This window comes from Oryza brachyantha, chromosome 8 (genome assembly GCF_000231095.2).
Source record: "Oryza brachyantha chromosome 8, ObraRS2, whole genome shotgun sequence".
NCBI classification, from domain to species: domain Eukaryota; kingdom Viridiplantae; phylum Streptophyta; class Magnoliopsida; order Poales; family Poaceae; genus Oryza; species Oryza brachyantha.
In genome coordinates this window covers 4,642,882-4,661,551 of record NC_023170.2, presented here as the reverse complement: position 1 = coordinate 4,661,551, position 18,670 = coordinate 4,642,882, and the positions used below count along the sequence as shown (strand labels likewise).

The 18,670-nt window shown below is 35.4% G+C and overlaps 2 protein-coding genes across 2 annotated transcripts; both read right to left on the bottom strand.

The window, feature by feature from the left end:
* Positions 1 to 2,726: 2,726 nt before the first annotated feature.
* Positions 2,727 to 8,043, bottom strand: LOC102713486 (endo-1,3;1,4-beta-D-glucanase-like; the record flags this gene model as incomplete). Its single annotated transcript, XM_006659896.3, has 7 exons — positions 2,727 to 2,960; positions 4,938 to 5,041; positions 5,154 to 5,243; positions 5,574 to 5,664; positions 5,894 to 6,011; positions 7,718 to 7,739; positions 7,833 to 8,043. Coding segments are annotated over 7 exons (777 nt in total), but the record flags the coding sequence as incomplete, so codon positions are not given.
* A 4,464-nt stretch (positions 8,044 to 12,507) lies between these two features.
* Positions 12,508 to 17,628, bottom strand: LOC102700361 (endo-1,3;1,4-beta-D-glucanase-like). Its single transcript, XM_040527044.1, has 7 exons — positions 17,400 to 17,628; positions 17,219 to 17,240; positions 15,244 to 15,367; positions 14,483 to 14,573; positions 13,937 to 14,026; positions 13,706 to 13,809; positions 12,508 to 12,983 (listed from the first exon to the last, which is right to left on the bottom strand). Exons 1-7 carry the CDS (start codon positions 17,611 to 17,613, stop codon positions 12,828 to 12,830), a joined length of 801 nt encoding a protein of 266 aa, XP_040382978.1. The 5' UTR covers positions 17,614 to 17,628; the 3' UTR covers positions 12,508 to 12,827.
* Positions 17,629 to 18,670: the final 1,042 nt, after the last annotated feature.

The window sequence follows — 18,670 nt, the reverse complement described above, 5'->3', positions numbered from 1 at the left end:
CCGAGCCAAGTTTTTAGCTCGTTACGATAACGAGCCAAATCGAGCTAGCTCGTTATCTTAACGAACTAGACCGAGCCAAGCCGAGCTGGCTCGTTATCCAGCCCTATTATGGACAGATCGCAAAGTACCAAATATTGATTATTTGCGTTGGCCTATTTGTTATGTCTGGGCGAGGTTAATTGGCATGAATTAATTAAGCAAATAATCATACGCAGTTGCAACTTTTATTTCCAAACAGGATTTTGCGCCGCACATGCAATTCAATATACTCGCACTATGCGACATTATTAATTTACTAATTTTCCTATTAAAGCAGTATGTGTTCTGTCAATAAGGTTCTCGTGGATCGGAGCAAAGCAAATCGGGAAAAATAATGGCATTATTCATTCCATTTGGATTAGGTGGTTGTTTGGATCCGTGGACTTTTTAGTCTCTCGTCACATTAGATATTTGGACATTAATTAGAAGTATTAAATATAGACTGATACTAAAACTGATTGCATAAATAAAGACTATTTCATTAGATAATTTTTTAAGCCTAATTAATCCATGATTATCAAATGTTTACTATAGCATCACACTCGCTAATCATGGACTAATTAGGCTTAATAGATTCGTCTCGCGAAATAGTCCAGAGTATGGGGTAGGTTTTATTAATAATTTATATTTAATATTTTTAATTAGTGTCTAAACATTCAATTTGACCAGCACTTAAGAAAGTCCAGGGATCCAAACATGATCAAAGTGGCCTTATTTTCATCGTATATGTCTCTCCCTCGAGGTTCGCATTCAACAAAAATAACTCAAAAATTATTCGGCATTGTTTAATTTCTTTTTATGCCTCAATGTGCTTCTCGTGCTGCAAGCATATCTTGAAAATAATAGTTAATGTTCAGTCAAGTTACTTACCTTTCTCTTTTTTTAAAAAAAAATAGTTTAGTACATGTTGATTATTAATGATTGTTATGGTCTACCACACATGTAATTATGTCTTATATACTCCATCCATTTCATAATTTTTACAAATAAACTGTTAGGAAGATAATACACAACCGAATGCATAGCTGGGACACAAATTTAACGTGGAAACCCTTATAATTTTTTTCTCTTGACCTTGGAGGCATTTTTCCACATTAAATTCTGTGTCTTCGTTGTGCTTTTGATCTACCTCGATTTTCCTAATAAGTAGTATCAGATCCTTAGAGATTGATCTACTATTTGATGGTTGGCATGTTTCATCCCGACGTCGAAGTTTTCGGCATGATTTGCTACTGTATGCACAGGGACGTTGAGAAGTTCAGTGCCAAGATCAATTTAAACATATGGTAGGTTCATATTGGATATTTGCTGTGTTTTTTCCTCTCCACCTTGAAGGGGTTTTCCACATTAAATCTTATTTTGATCTATTATCACTAACATAAACACATCGCAATTTATGTGTAAGTTGGGATGACGGAGGAAGAGGTTTGGCCGGTCGTGTTGCCGGCGAGCTTCTTGAGTGGAGGTGGATGTGAATTTAGGCGTGGCCTTGACAGCCCGAGGGCCAATACAACTTATTATCAACCGTGTTTCGTTTCACTGCACACCGATATGGCGAAATTTATAGCTTAGCTAGCTGCAGATCTGGCCAAATTTTTAGAAACTAGGTAAAGGTCCGTGTTTTGTTACCAATAAAAAATATCATGATATTGTCTAAATAAATAAAAAAATACTTTTCATTCACGGTGTACCCATATTCCTTTAAATGGGAGTAATCACCCTAATTTGATTTTAGATGGTAAGCATTTATATTTGGTTCCTTCTTTTAATATCAAGAAGTTCATATCGATGGGTTTCCACCCATATACGTAGGGGTAAAATTGGGAGGGGTACAGTCGAATAACAACATTCTATATCTTAGCATATATATATATATATATATATATATATATATATATATATATATATATATATATATATATAGATTGATAGATAGATAACATATCCTCACTTGTCCAGTATGTCAATCTTGGAAACGGATTCCGAAATGGGTATTTATTTGTACCTCATATATATTGATATATAATCTAGCAAGGTAATTATAATTTAAAAATGATAGGATAATACGGGACATACTCTTTCCATATCCTTTCATATTCCATATTTTTTTCGGATTTCGAGTATGTATTTTTCTCTTCCATATTCTTCCCGCGATCCTCAGGTCAGGCAAGCAGGCGGAAAAAAACACATCACCCCTACATGTAGGGATATGGAATGACAGGAGCACAGAAATAGCATATATTCAACTTAATTTCACAAATCTGCACATTTAAAAATCTTGTATCGTAAACTATATATTTTTGTTAGTATTGAATTTATTACGGATATAGATCTTGAAGGCACAATATCGCACAACTCTAGAAATAGCATCCATTTGTTGTCATAATATATATAAAACATACAAATTCTGAAAGTTTCATCAGGATCACAATGCTTAAAAGTAATCTTTTTGATACGCACTTTCATGATAAGTTGTGAGTTAAATCAATAGGATTGAGAAACCGTGGTTTAGTTGCATAGTTTTGTAATAAATTTGATAGTTTTCAGATACGCCATCGAGTGATAGTTTTACTAATTAAAGCATCTCCTAGCCTTTTTGAAATTTTAGCTGCACATCCATGTAAATTGTAGCCAACAATGCACATCAGCAGAACATGTTACTGCCATACATGTTGTATCAACTGGCACAAGATACTATTTTTATATTATAACAGCGGGAGTTTAATTATTTGGACAAATTAAAACAATTGCCCTGATCTGTTAACCATGAATTGCTACAATCATTTCAAGTGTTTGTGAAACCAGTTAAGCATTAACGCAAGAGCTTGCTCGGCTTTCTTAACCTCGAACGGGTTGCTGGCATTGTATCTGCAAGCAAAGCCATGGTTCACTCCTTGAAACACCTTGGCAAAATAAGCAATCTGAAACACATAAATAAGAGGTTAATTATTTGCAAATTTATTAAATGATTAATTTAATTATCTTGTTAAATAAAATACAAGGCCATTTTCAGTCCTAAGCTAGTTGTCTGAATGGAATGATTTGGTTCATCGGCACATAAAAATGGATTTAATTTGTCGGTTCATTCCTGAACTCAGTGATCTTAACCGGTAAAAACAAATACCGCTAAAAATTTAAATTTTTGTGTTGATCCTTCGTATGAAACTAATGATAACAACGAATAACCTTACTAAAAGAAACATATCCCTTATTTCATATAAAAGAGTTAACCTCAAAGTACTACTGTCTCCGTTTCATAGTCTTATCTAGATATATATGCTTAAATCTAGACATATATATAGATTATATATATTTATCAATTGATGAATTTAGACAAGGCTAGAAATTCTTATAATATGAAACAGATATAGTAATTATTAGAGTGAGCTGTTTAAATAAACAGTCTAAAACCAATCTAACTCTCCACGTGGGACTATTTCCACCAAATAGATATTTGCGTTTAATGGGCCGGAACTAACTACAAATAGGCTGGGTATTACAATATTATCCAATATATTTTATCTGATTATCTTATTTTCTATTTTGATTGATGGTGTGTTTTCTTTGCTATCAATATTAATTCTTCCACCCGGAAGTACCAAAAATATTTTTGGGAATTGATTAAGGGGAGTGCTAAGTCCCTTTTAAAAATTATGTGTGCTTAGAGCAAGTGCTCTTTCTTGGACGATTTGGTGTCGCCAAAATGACCAGTTTTTAACAATAAAAAAATTGTCTAATTAACCTAAGAAGGCTATGTTCGTGCCTTCCAGCTGGATCCATTACTGATCTATATAACGCTATCACCGGGGGACATGATACTATGCACAAGTGTGTTTCAAGCTTGGAATTGGTGATGGAATGTGTTTTATTTTATTATATATTATGCACTGCATCGTATTGCAACCTATTTATTACAAGTTACTGCTCCGTTAATAAAACATTTCTAGGTTTTTTTTCCAAACGTTTGATTCATCTTATTTATAAATTTGTAAAAAAATTAAAAAATTGTCACTTGTAAAGTAGTATTCATGTTAATAACAATAAAAACATTAATCATAAAAAAAAACTTAAATAAGATAAATAGTTAACATTCTACTTGAAAACTGAAAAATTAATTTATTTTGGGATGGTGGTTATATGTGCTTACCAGTACGTTGTGTGCCAGTGGTAGAGACAGATGTATACCATTTCCATTATCCTTTCTTTAAAAAAAAGAAGGGAAATGTAGGAAGCTTCCCGCATTTAAAAAAACACGTCTGCTATCGATTGCCTTGTAAATGGATTGAACTTAAAATACAATGCAGTAGTATATCCTTTCATAGCCTAATTAATTAATATCTTAATTAACTTCCCAAACAATCTCAAAAAAGGAAACAGAGCTAATTGACTAGCATGGTCTTTTAAGATCTCGTGATCTACTCATCAGTGGGAAATTCTCTTACGTGTTCACCGTTCCAATGTTTTCATGGAGACTGTCTCAGTTTTCGCCGAGCTAGCTTTCATGCTTCATACTCTATTCGTCCTAAGGTTTTTTATGATAATTAAGGAGAAAAGTTAAATTAAACGAGCAATGGTTGTGATTAGTTGAGATAGAAAGATATACACTCCCTTCATTTTATATTATACGATTTTTTAGTATTATCTAAATTTATCAATTGATCCATGTGTATAATTTATACATGTATTATATTTATTAGTATTTATATGAATATAGACAACTAAAGAGTGTATACTGTAAAACTGGAGTACTAAGAATTTAGATGGATGAAAACCTATATTTTTAGGATAAAATTAAATGCTTTAGACTTGTAAATTATCATTCTAGAGGTTTTCTTGCCAAACAAAGGTAACAAACTAAGCAAATAGAAAATATTATGATGCATTCAGGAGCTGCTCACCTGATCAGTTCTCTGACGCAAGGCATGAACCAACTGATAAACTAATCTTGGTGGTGCAACCGTGTCATTCTGAGCTCCAAGGATCTCAATAGGCCACTTAACCTCTGTAAGCCAACGAGAACTTGAAATAAGAAACACAATGGCTACTTCTGCACAGCTAATATCAAATGAGAAAAATGCATTTTGTCAAAAAAAAAAGTGTTAAAAAAGAATTACCTTTCATGTCATCAACTGTCACCTCTGCAGGATGGGAGATGACAATAGCTTCAACCTCATTGGTTTTTGCTACCTCCACAGCAAACTTTCCTGATAGTTAAAATATGAATTGAATTTGCCTGAAAAATGTGGGATATGTATACAGGAATTCAAGAAGCACAGAAGTGTTGACTGATATACCCCTCCGTCCTTAAATATTTGACGCCGTTGACTTTTTTATACGCGTTTGACCATTTATTTTATTCAAATGTTTTAATAAAATATGTAAAGCTATATATATGCATAAAAGTATACTTAACAATAAATAAAAAATATAAAAATAATTAATAATCATGTAAATTTTTTAAGACGAAGGGTCAAATATGAATAAAAAGGTCAACAACGTTGAACATTTAGGAACGGAGGTAGCATGTGACATACCTCCCCAACAGTAACCTCCAACTCCAACAACAGATCTCCCTTCCTTCCTTAGAGCAGCAAAGATTGATTTAGCATCTTCAGCTGCTTTTACCTGCAAGATCAATTGAAAATACTGGCCAATATATATCATCTTATTGATCAGATCATTTCTGCTAAGAACCTGATGGATAGAGTTAGGTTAGGCTAAGTATTTTTGGGTAGTGCTTTTTGTGCATATATTTGGATTCAACATGATCCAATGACAATGATCACGATTAATTACTAGATAAAAATTTTAGGGAATACAAGACGAGATCATTTAAGATGATGAAACGGATTACCGGAGAATGAGCAGTGAGCCATTCTGTGAGGTTCAGGTCAAATGTGTAAGGTTGTCCGTGGAAGAAATCAGGCACCACGACGTAATATCCGGCTTCACCAACTTTGTCTGCTATTTTCCTGTAATTAATTGTGATAAGCATCATCATAGCATGCAAGTCCGATTACAATTGTTTCTAGCTTGACAAGATTCCAATGGGAGATCAAAGAACAGGTTCTGAACAAGTCCGATTACATTTCTGTTTAAAACATATTTTCCTAAGCACAATATGAAGTTTGTTAAAGCCATCTAGTTATGTATTGGTTAAAGAGACTAAACCATGATTACCACTAATAAACGATACTACCCGTTCCGAAATAAGATCATTTTTTAGTTTTTAATACAATGTTTTGACTCTTCGTCTTATTTGAAATTTTTTACGGTTAATATTTTTATTCTTACTAGATGATAACATATGAATAGGACTTTATATGTGTGACTAATTTTTTTAGTTTTCGTACAAATTTTTATAAATAATACGAACGGTCAAAGGACATGAAAAAACGAAAAATAAAATTATTATGGAACGGAGTTAGTACGTTTCAAACTCTTGACATATTTGTATCATCAGCAGCAGCAGGGTAGAGTGAAAAATTTGCAATACGGATATATATGCTTCTGAGTTCTGATTCAAATGATCAATGGAAAATCTTTTGTAAACCAAGATTACTCCCACAAGTTAAGAAACTATTGGAATTGGAGTTTTTCTTCCATACTTTTGAGAAGTATCTACTACTATATAAAAGAGAGTAGTAGCGGTGGTGGTGAATCTGCCACCTACCCCACCACCAATCCCCTCCTATTTTTAAAAAGAAAAAAATAACTTAGACATATATACCAAACCACTTTATTAACTCTACTTTAATAATATACTAATGATATTTTTAATAAGATCCCGTTGCAACGCATAGGTAATATATAATATGCTAGTAAAGTATATAACTCTTAACCGCTTGAGAGGTCAAAAAACTAATCGGTGAAACCAGACAATTAGAACAGAAGTGAACAGTCAACGATTACAGGATATTTAGGACACTGGAGTGTAAGTATATCTTTACTACTATAAAAGCCTCTAGTGATTTGTGGTGGTCCACCACCACCACTTACTTATATTGCATTTTTACAATTAACCGCCTTAAGTTCATAATATTAAAAATCAATCAAATCTAGATAGATATCCACATAAAATAAAATTGATATGGATATTTCCTATATAAAAAGATGGTCACATATTTCATGAAAAATATTTTTCTCTTTATTGTAGAAATAACATAATATGTTTTTATCCGTTGCAAAGCACAGACATTCAACTGGTATATATAAAGGTATATATGCCTCTTGCTAAAATATATACCAATACCAGATATAAATATGTATTTCTAATCGTACTCTAGCTTGTAGAATTAGTTTGGGTATCTTCATCGTAAAGAAGTAACACTCAGTATGTATATGAGTAGCAGAAAAACAGAGAGTTGACCAAAAGGAATCACAGGCATATACCAACTAACGGTTATATCCACGCCTCGACGCTAATTGTTTTCTCAAATTCAGTCTCTTTCCAGAGCTGTTCATGTGTCAAATATCTTTCGCTGTACTATCGGTTGACGAAAACCACTCCATGCTCATGCTTATAAGCTAAAATTTAAATTTTACAACCTTAAATTTAAAGTTGATTTAAGTTTTTTTTTTTAAGTTTATTTTCAACATTAATTTTTATATTGCAAAGAATTTTGTTCGCAAATACACCGTTTGCAATCACCCATCAAGAAGAAGAAGATCATCGTACCTCAGCAATGGCGCTCCGAATCCTGAAGAACAGAAGGAACAACCACGAATCAGAGACAACAGCAAGCTAATGCAAGATTAGCAGTTAATTAATCAGGCCGGCAAGGTGGACGAACCGAAGATGTCGGTGGCCAAGAGGACGACGCGGCTGGAGTGGACAGGGCCAGTCACGTAGGCCTCGAACCGCCCCGCCAGGCCGTGGACGACCACGCCGGCCTCGCCGCCGCCGGCCGCCGCCGCCGTCAGCTCCGGCGGGTTGTTGAGGCACTCCGATCGTGAGGGAGGAGCAGCGGTGACGGCGGCGGCGGAGCTGGCCACGGCGAGGACGACGGCGGCGCAGAGGAGGAGGAGGTGCGACGACGCCGGCGGCGCCATGTCTTTGCATGCACATGCAGGAGGGAGAGGTAGATGCGACATGGGGTTTTAATTTGTACGTGGCCTTGGTTAAGTCGGTGGGTAGCTTGTCGCCGTCCATCATTTCTTGTTTAGTGTCCAGTTGTTTGCCTCTTCCATTTGGATTTTGGATTTTTTTATATATATGCTGTACTACCTCATTTTAGAAATAAAAAAAATTAAATAGCATTAAAATCTGATTCCAGAAGATGCATATTTCTATCTGCACTTGTTTGACACTTGACAGGTGAGATAATTCCTTTTGTGCCCTTGAGTTCTTACTCAACCGTCTTCGGTTTCATACACTTGTTTCTTTTACACTACTAGTTCAATTTCAACAAAAGAGTTATACTTATTTTGGGATGGATATGGAAAGAGCTCCTCTGACTTAAGTTAGAGGAACGTGAGTGGCTGAAAGTGAGCCCTACCGCTCATGGGCCCACATGTCAACCACTCTAACTTAAGTCAGAGGAGCCTGTTCCGGATGGATATAATACCAACATTTAATTTTCTTTGCACCATAGGTAGAGATTAAAACGACTTGGAAATAAACGGAAGCCACCTTTATTGTTTTCGTTTCCATATCTTTTTCGGAATCAAAATCAAAATCGGAAACCTTGCATACGAAAACGGAATTGAATGTTATTGAATACGAAAATGGGATAAATTTGAATCGGAGCGGATACGGTAGCAGAAATTTATCGCACTATACAAACTCTCAAACTAAGGCTTTAATTTTTTTCTAAAATAGTAAATCAAAAATTTCAAACATTAGCAATTAACCGTACCACTTTTTATCATTACAACCAAGTTCATAGCTTAGTTTGTAAATGATTGTCTAAACGAAATAAAGGCTATAATTTATAAATTATTATAGTAAAGTACAAATCACGCAGATTATTATAAAAGTTTACATATCGTATTATAAAATAAACTATGCAACATACAAGTTGTTACAAAGTAAATGTTTGTATATATATTTTGATTGAAGACTTAAGACTGACTTGCTGAAGTGGGCTAGGCTATATGGGTTGATACTGTGAATTTATGGCATATAGGCCCGCAGAAAAATTCTGAAAAAAATTTTGAAAAGTTCCCGAGAAAAATTCCAAAATGTTTCTGGCCGGTTTCGATTTCCGACGGACGGTACTCTTACTGTATCCATTTCCGGATCCAAGAAAAAATTTCAAATCCGTTTTTGATAAATTCCGAAAAAATTCCGATCAAGGATTTCCGTTTCCAAAAAGTAATCCGGATTTAAAAGATTCCGAATCGTTTTTATCCCTAACCGTAGATAGGTGTCACTGCCGGTTTGTCTCATGACAACAGCCAATAACTGCTGCTTTTGCATGCATCTTGCTGGTTCGAACCGGCAGGGGTGGTTATTTCTGTACTACTTTTACTTCCTTGTTAATTTGTAGTATGCTCTTAAGTTTTAGCTTTCGTTCCAACCTCCATATTGACCACTACATTTTTTTTCTCAAAATGTTCGCATTTACCTCATATTTTCCAAACATAATTCTCAAAGCACGTGAGAAATATCCAAATCACTGAAATACATAAATTAAGAAACCAAGAGCAAAACTTCAATTTTGGACTGACAAATTTCAGTTTATGTTCAAAGTGCCAAAAAAAAAGATAAATCGGGTAATTAAGCTCCTCCAAAATTCCTTCAAATGTAGTTCAAATTCTTCAAAAAAAACATTTTTTAAGTCTAATTAAGCCGTCATTAGCATATGTATGTTACCGTAGCAATTATGGTTAATCATGGGCGCACTAATTAAGCTCAAAAGATTAGTCTCGTAAATTCCTTTTAAACTGTACAATTAGTTATTTTTTAACTATATTTAATGCTCTATATATACATCAAAGGATTCGATATAACGGGTGAACATGAAAATTTTTGGGACTGGGCCTTAATTAAGCGGCTGATTAAATGGCTGTGACGGCTGAATTTCACAGGACTGGTTAGAACTGCAATTATTGTTTATGGACTATCGAACACGTGTACATATGAATTGTTAAATTTTGCTCTAACCGCTAAGCATCCCACGCAGATGGAGCTGTCTGGATACCTTGTTCACTGGGCACACCTTAAACTACGTGGTTAAGCCTACCCACACTTATGTTTTTTTTATTTGGATTTAAGGAATCTGAAAACATGAGAATATAAAAAACACATGATTAAAATGTGATGCATGGCTGGTTAAGTCCTACACATATCAATTAGCTAGGATCATGCATATTCCCACATAGTTGAAACAAATGAAACAAGTAACAGCAATATGCGTCATGAGCGCATAAGGCCCTTTTTGATGCTTGGGTTAGTCTTAATTCCTAAAGCCTAAAGCCTAAACAAACTGAGATAATCTCTCACAGTTATGTGCAATCTATTTAAACAATATAATTTCAAAAGAATGCATTGTAAAAGCCATATGGTACAAAATTGTTTGATGCCAAATTTAAAAATAAATTTTAAATTTTGAACTTAAAAAAGATTAAATCCATTTCTATGAGAAATTGATGCCAAAATTATGTTTTGTTTTGGTTTAAATCTGAGTGAAATGTTATCCAAATTTCACCACATATGGTTTAGTTTTTAAAGAAAATAAATTGAAGTTCCCAGATTTACAGTCAAACAATTCAATCCCTTTTTACAAATAAATCTATTATTCATGTTCAGACTCATATTGTTTATTAAGCTAGCAAACAAGTTTGAAAGGTGTAATATGGCCATTTTGAGGAAAAAAAATACTTCCTCTGTCCCAAAATATAAATACTTTGATAATTCAAATTTTGTACCATAATATAAGCATTTATATACTAATTTTTATGATTTCAATTTTACCAATGACTCTAGAGCCAATGAGATGCTTAGAAAAGAAATCTATTCAATTGAAAATTCAAAAGTTGACCACTACAGTGATTAAAAGGACATCTTTTGATATTTTCTTTATCTATACTAAATAAGAATGTTTATATTTTGAAACAGAGATAGTAACAGTTAACTAAAGGTGAACTCACGTTATAAAAAGGAGATCAAAATAAAAACTTGGGTGCATATAATGAACAAGGCAAAATTCTAAAAGCAGTTGGGAGAAAACTTTTATGCACATAAGTTATATCCTCAAACATATATATAGAGGCCATGTGCATTCAGATTTGCACTTTCCAAGAAATTTGGCCCATTCTCACCCAAGCACCCATACCAAGCATCCACGGCCTTGTCAAGCCATATACAAGGGCAGAAGAATATAGAAAAAAATAGTCGTAATAAGGTATAGGGAATTGTTACCGAACGGTATACCATTTCAACGGTATACGGTACCTGTGCGACGAGCATGGTCGGAGTCTGGGTGTATTGCATCATGCTGATTTGGTATGCATTGCAACGGTAGCCCGTCCTGTAGTATTACTCATAAGTATAACATGCTATTGAATAACATTAGCAAACAGTAGATAGGAAATCTACTCAACCATTTCATCAAAGATAATTTTACCATCTTTTAAAAAGTATCTCGAGGTATCATATTTTTAAGTAAAACTTCGATATCTCAGGATACTTAAATACCAAAATTCTAGAAATTCGATACCTCGAGATATTTTCCTAACTATCATAAAATTCCTCTCTCATAAAATATGGATGGTGTCCATAACTAACGGTGTCGCCATTATGTCAATGGTCACATGAGATTCTGAGATGCAGCTGCAGAGCTGAATGGATAGCCTGGAATCCAAATACAAGCAAGTGGGAGAGCAAGAACTGATATGGGGCCCCTCCAGACCTCCACAAGCGCTGATCTCCTGGCCATGGCCTCCTCACCGTGACACCGTCCTTCCATGGAGTAAGTAAGCATTCCATCGAGCACCTTCCATGCATGCATGCATGCATCACACACTTGTTGGAACAAATCTCACCGGAAGGTCAGCCGTGGAGTGGAGCTAGCCTCGATCGCTGCAATGCGTCTTCCGCGTGGCTGACAACGGCCTGGCCGGAGTGATCGACGCCGGCGACGACCGCCACCGGCTGTCATCCGCGCGGCAGAGCAGCACCAATGAACCTAACTCCCTGCCTTACAAAAATTTTAAGGACTAGATTTAAAATCAATTGAGCAAAAAATTTATAGATTTTTGACTAAAAAGTTTTGAAGGCTAAAAAGAGTTTTGAAAGAGTTTCGATGCAAAGTTACTTCAATCCTACCAAGGCTAGAAGAGTCATGAACATAAGCAACATATATACAGTTAATTAGTTTGACACTTAGACAATGACTTGGCGCTTCTTTCATTAGGTAGGACGGAGAAGACATTCAAACAATTAATTAGTTTGCATATTTTGGTGTAGCAGCCATATGTTTTTACTTAAGAACAAAACATAATCACACCTTCACCTGCAATAGCAGAAGTCCCCTCTTTCAGGTTGCATTTTTTTCCCCCAACATTCAATTTAAAGATTAATTTTTCCTCTTAACTTGATAATACATATGCTTTGGTTTGAATTCCCATAGAGATAATATTCAGAGTAAGGAATGGGAATTTCCATAAGCCACAATAACAGTCACTGGATCTCTTCCATTGCTAGATCTCAACCGTCAATATGTTGCGTACAATCACTGTTCTCCATCGATTGCTGCAAATTTCTATACTGCCTTATTCTGTAAAAAAAAACAGAGAGAAAATACATTTTGCCCGATTGTTTCTTGCAGATTTCCATAGGAACGCTACAGGATGTCATCTAGTTTCAAGTATTTCTGAAACCAGTCTAGCATTAGGGCAAGAGCTAGCTCAGCAGTTTTTGCAGCAAACGGGTTGCTGTAGTTGTATCTGCAAGCAAAGCCATGGCCAACTCCTGGAAAGATCTTGGCGAAGTAGTCAACCTGCAGCAATTAACCACGCAATCCACCATTAGAGGTTCTTTGCAAGATTATTTATTTCTTCTCGTGAAGATCATTGAGTTGTTCTGTTAACCCAAAAAAAAAAAGGTCTAGCTCTTCTCGCAAAACTAGAAGAAGAATCAGTCTTGAAGTCATCTGTGTGCACGTGCTAGTATATGAACTAGCACTAATTTTAACTTGCCAAATGTTGACTACTAATTAGAACCTGAATTGCCTCAAAGAAAGATTGAGCCCTCGTGGCTGCGTTCTTTTCGTCGATAAAAGATAAAAGATTATCTAATTCGCATAACGATGAAATTAACAATTACAAAGTTGAAAATCAAGTTTATAATAGTAAGGTGATGAAATTCTATAAAGCAACTTTAAAAATGCAACATTTAATAGTTCGGTAGGTGTGCACGCAAATATTGAGAAATAATCTAGGCAAAAGAACGCTACCCATGATCTTTGATATCTCATCGTCAGTGAGATATTTCTCTTGTATATTTAATATTTCAGTCTGTGTTTTTTTTTCAGGTTAACAAACTCTGTTTCTTTTATTCTGGAGTCTGAAGTCTGAATCTTTCAGTCAATGGAAGCATGTGCCCTCGTATATGTAAGATAGCTTTACAGAATTTTAATAAGCTTGCATGGAAGATGGGACTGTGCTGAACTGCTGATGCATTTGGCATCAACAGTGCCACTCAAAATCTACAAGAACTCACCTGATCTGTTCTTTCACTCAAGACATCCACAAACTGGTACACTAATCTTGATGGTGTTGCAAAGTCATTCTGAGCTCCAAGTATTTCAATGGGGCATTTCACATCTGTGTATCAAGGTGAACATGGAATAAGAAAAACAAACTCAAGGCCACTTGGATACAACTTACATGAAATGAGTAAATCATTCATGTCAATGTAGTGCAACCATTGCATCCAAACAAGTAATTGCACCTTTCATATCATCAGCAGTCACATCTGTAGGATGGGAGATCACAATCGATTCAACCTCGTTGGTTTTCGCCACCTCCACAGCAAACTTTCCTGTCAGTTAAAGTTGAGCTCAGACCAGTCATGAATTAAACATAGAACCGTGCACCTCACTAACTCTCTGCTTTTGTGAAAGAAAAACAAATTGTGGACCGATGGACATATATGTATTAGTAACAAATGGATCCGGATCCTACGCAGTCACAATAGTAATCGCAACATATACGGTTGGTGCTATCACCGTAGGCCGAAGATTGGACGGCATATTTTACTGTTGGTGGTATTACTGTAGCGTGCATTGTGTACCATTGATCATCAAAATGGATGGCTAAATTATGTTCAGTTCTTACAGAGTTGTGACTGCACTTGATCTCAATTTATAACAAATATAATGTTAATGATATTTTTTAAATAAAATCTCATGGTAGAGCACGAGCAATATGTTAGTATCTCTAATGTACTGATGTTGGTTATGTCAAGACATTTCTTTTGCTCATTAATTTCACTTACCGCCCCAACAATAGCCTCCAACTCCAACAACAGATTTCCCTTCTCCTTTTAGAGCAGCAAAGAGTGGTTTAGCATCTTTAGCTGCTTTTACCTGAAATTTCAATTGAATATACTCATCCATATCAACGGCAGTCTAAAGTGATGATACTTGATTAACTTGATGAATAAATATTTTGAGAAATAAACGTAGTAAATAATTTGCATTAAGTGTTCCCTGCAATGCAGTAGAAGAAATGCTATTTTCTAATCATTCGAGGGTAATTTAAGAAAAATCTAAGACAGACTTCCGAAGTGATGATCTTGGATAATTGATGGATTATTTGCTCCACGCCTTCTGAAAACATGATTTCTTTTAGAAAAAGGATTTTTTAAAGGTATCCTCGAATGATTATGATTTTTTTATACTTCATCCATACTACTATGTGTAGTAGAAATTCTATAAAGGTAAAATGAAACCTAAAATATATAATTTTAGGATAAATTTATATATTATATATGAGGTTAAAATAGATAAATTGATAAATATATATTACCAAAATTTCAAATAAAATATTTAATATACTTATAAAAATACATAGTTTGATCTAAATTTTTACTACACTGCGACAAGAGAAGATGTACTATAACAACGCCTCTGCCTTAACACCTCGATAAGCATCATCCATAAATGCTTTTGCTATGAAATTAGGGTCATTATTACCTGGCTTTTTGGGGGAATAAACAAGACGCAAACTAATTAAAAAAAGAGTGAAACAAAATACCGCCGAGTGAGCCATGATCCACTCTGTAATGCTTATATTTGCGTCTCCATTGTAAGGTTGTCCGTGGAAGAAATCAGGCACCACGACGTAATATCCGGCTTCACCAACTTCGTCAGCTATTTTCCTGTAATTTTCACCATGGTTATCACACTCTGGCTTTTAGATTTTTTTTCAGAAGAATCTTGAATTGGAATAAAAAAAATGGAGGTTGTATTGAAACTATTTAGTTCGGACGTCCTTTTGTTAATTCAAGCTCATGGATTGAAACAAAAAAAAACCGAAAAAAATCCTAAGACAATTAATTCACAGCAAGAAATCCTAGGGTTGCTGCTGACCTACTTGAGCTCAAGACGTTGTTAACCGAAATCAGAATACTGAAATTGGATCGGTGTTGTTGGTTATCCATTATTACCAGGAAAGCAATGAAACTACTATGGCCGTATTCGGCCACCCCTTTTAGGGTGTGTTTGGTTGGTGGTCAAGGTGGGATGAGATATGGTCATCTATATTTGTAAGGATATGGTGATCCAGTTTTATGTTTAATTAGATAGATGAATGATTTAATTTTTTGTTTGGTTGGATGGATGTGGATGGTTAGGATGGACATATTGAATTACTAATAAATAATAATATAAATTAATCATCATAGATTTTATCGTAATTAGTATAAATTATCTATAAAATATATCTATCATCATTAATTAATACTAATTTAAACTTTTTAATTACTAATTAATGTCAAACCAAGCTAATTATCACTAAACAATCACTAATGATTATAGTTAGTGAGGGTGGATGTGCTCATCCGACCAACATCCATCCAGCATCTTCATGGAATATTTCCTTTCTGGGCCACCATATCCAATTTCGTCCATGAACCAAACGCATTAAAAACCTGGATGATCATCTCCCATTCAGTTATATCCCACCAACCAAACACACCCTTAGTTAACTTACCCCTTGTTTTCCACGCGCATGCTTCTCGAACTACTAAATGGGTACATTTTGCAAAAATTTTCTATAGAAAAGTTGTTTCCAAAAATCTTATTAATCTATTTTATATTTTTTAAATAATTAATAATTAATTAATCATGTACTAATCTTTTACTGCATTTTCCACACTAGAATAAGTTAACTTACTAGCCCTCAAACGAGCACAGCCATCGTCATAATGAAAAACAATTATGTGCAATGTACAATAACTAAAATGCGCTTGTTCATATTCAATTATTCATAGACAAAAACAGTTAGTACATTTTGGGATATAGACAGCAGCGCATAGTTGATTCGTCTTCATACATATTATCATCAGTTGCAGGAGTATGTCATCAACCACAGACCCTCCTCACAATTAAGTCCTAAAACAAAGAATAGTGGACTAGACCATATCCCCTTTCTAATAGAAAAACAGGTAAATATGACTTGAGATTCTCTAAGATAATACTTCCCTATTCACCGACGTATGGGCTCTACGTGATATTGGATCTGTATCCATACGCAATAAGTATTACATCCTCTGTTTCATAATATAAAATGTTTGACTTTATTACTTGTAATGTTTGACCATTTATCTTGAATAATTAAAAAGATTATGAAAATATTATTTATTTTGCTTGTGACTTACTTTATTATCAAAAGAAATTTAAGCATGATTTATTATTTTTTATATTTATACTAATTTTTAAAAGATGAACAGTTAAACGTTGCAACCAATAAAGTCAAATATTTTACATTATAAAATGGAGGATGTACTAAAAAGCAATAGTGGATAAAAAGTAGATAAAAAGGACTATTTGCCATATTTTTCTACCCATCTTTTTCTCTAGAATCCTTCTCTCTACCGAGCAGTGGTTAAGGTGTCTATTTCGTATCATAAATTCCTGGAGGAAACAAGTACCAAAATTAAATCGCAGAGGAGCACGACGGCGACGGCGACGACGAACATAGTACAGAAGATGAGAGAGAGAGATTGTACCTCAGCAATGGTGCTTCGAATCCTGAAGATGAGAGACCAAGCAAGAAAGGTCGATCGATGATGCATCCGTTCGTACAAATCAGCCAAATTAGCGAGGTTAATCAATCGATAAGTAACCGTCGTTTGGTGTACACTACTCCATATACCGATGAGCAGCAGTATACGACGTATGTGCACTAACCGAAGACATCGGAGGCGAGGACGACGGCGCGGCCGGAGTGGACGTCGCCGGTGACGTAGGCCTCGAAGCCTGCCATGTCGTGCACGACGGCGCCGGCCGCCGTCGGTTCCGGCGGGTTGTCGAGGCAGTGCTCCAACTGCAAGCGCGGCGGAGAAGCAGCGGTGAGCACGGCGAGGCAGAGGAGGAGGGTCAGGTGCAACGAAGGCGGTGACATGGCTGGTTTGTTTGACGCTACTGAGAGGCGATGACGGAGGCTTTTGTACGTAGGTGCCTTAGCCAGTGGTAGGTAGCAAAACCATGAGCCAACTCGTGAGTGTTTAGTCGGAGAAATAAAAAATTTTTTCATGTTACATCAGACGTTTGATTGGATATTGAAATGGGTTTTCGGACATGAACGAGAAAACAAATTTCACGGCTCACCTAGAAACCATGAGATAATCTTTTGAGTCTAATTAATCGGTCATTAGCGTATGTGGATTACTGTAGCACTTATGGCTAATCATAGACTAATTAGACTCAAAATATTTGTCTCACTATTTCTCGCATAACTGTGTTATTAGTTCTCGTTTCATCTGTATTTAATGCTCTATTTAGGTGTCTAAAATTCTGATGTAACGTGGGGGGTTTGAAGTAAACAGGGTACTGCACTGTTGCACTCTGACGTGGCTAGCTGACACATAAACCTATTGAACCCAGCTATGATGCTCTCTAATGACACTAGATTTAAATCTAAAACGTTATAACGGTTTAGATTTATTTTTTTCTTGTTATATCACTAACGGTAGTACAAATTTTGGAGAAGCATGACTGTCCAAAAATATATGAGCTTAAATGGATAAAATCATATATTTGCACGTGTGCAAACATACGCCATCGAGTACGATCTGATGAATGTATAAAACTAAATCATAAATACCAACATTAGCTATAATATTTGAGTTATTCAAGTAATAAAATACTCGGTTAAAACCAATGGTCTAAATTAAGGGGCTGTTTGGGAGCACTCTAACTCTAGAAATTCAACTTCAGGATCAGCAAATTCAGGATCGGCAACTCTAGTATGAGCAAAGAGTGAAGTGCACCAGCGGTCCCTACTTGTGTGTATATGTCATCTAGGTCCCTAAACTCTTAAAATGCATTTTTAGGTTTTCGAACTTGTCTGGGGTGTCATATAGGTCTAAATGGGCTCTGACCCGCTCCATCCGCTGACGTGGCATGCCAGGGTGGCGCCTATGTGTTGGTGGAGCCATGTGGGTCCCACATGTCAGTAT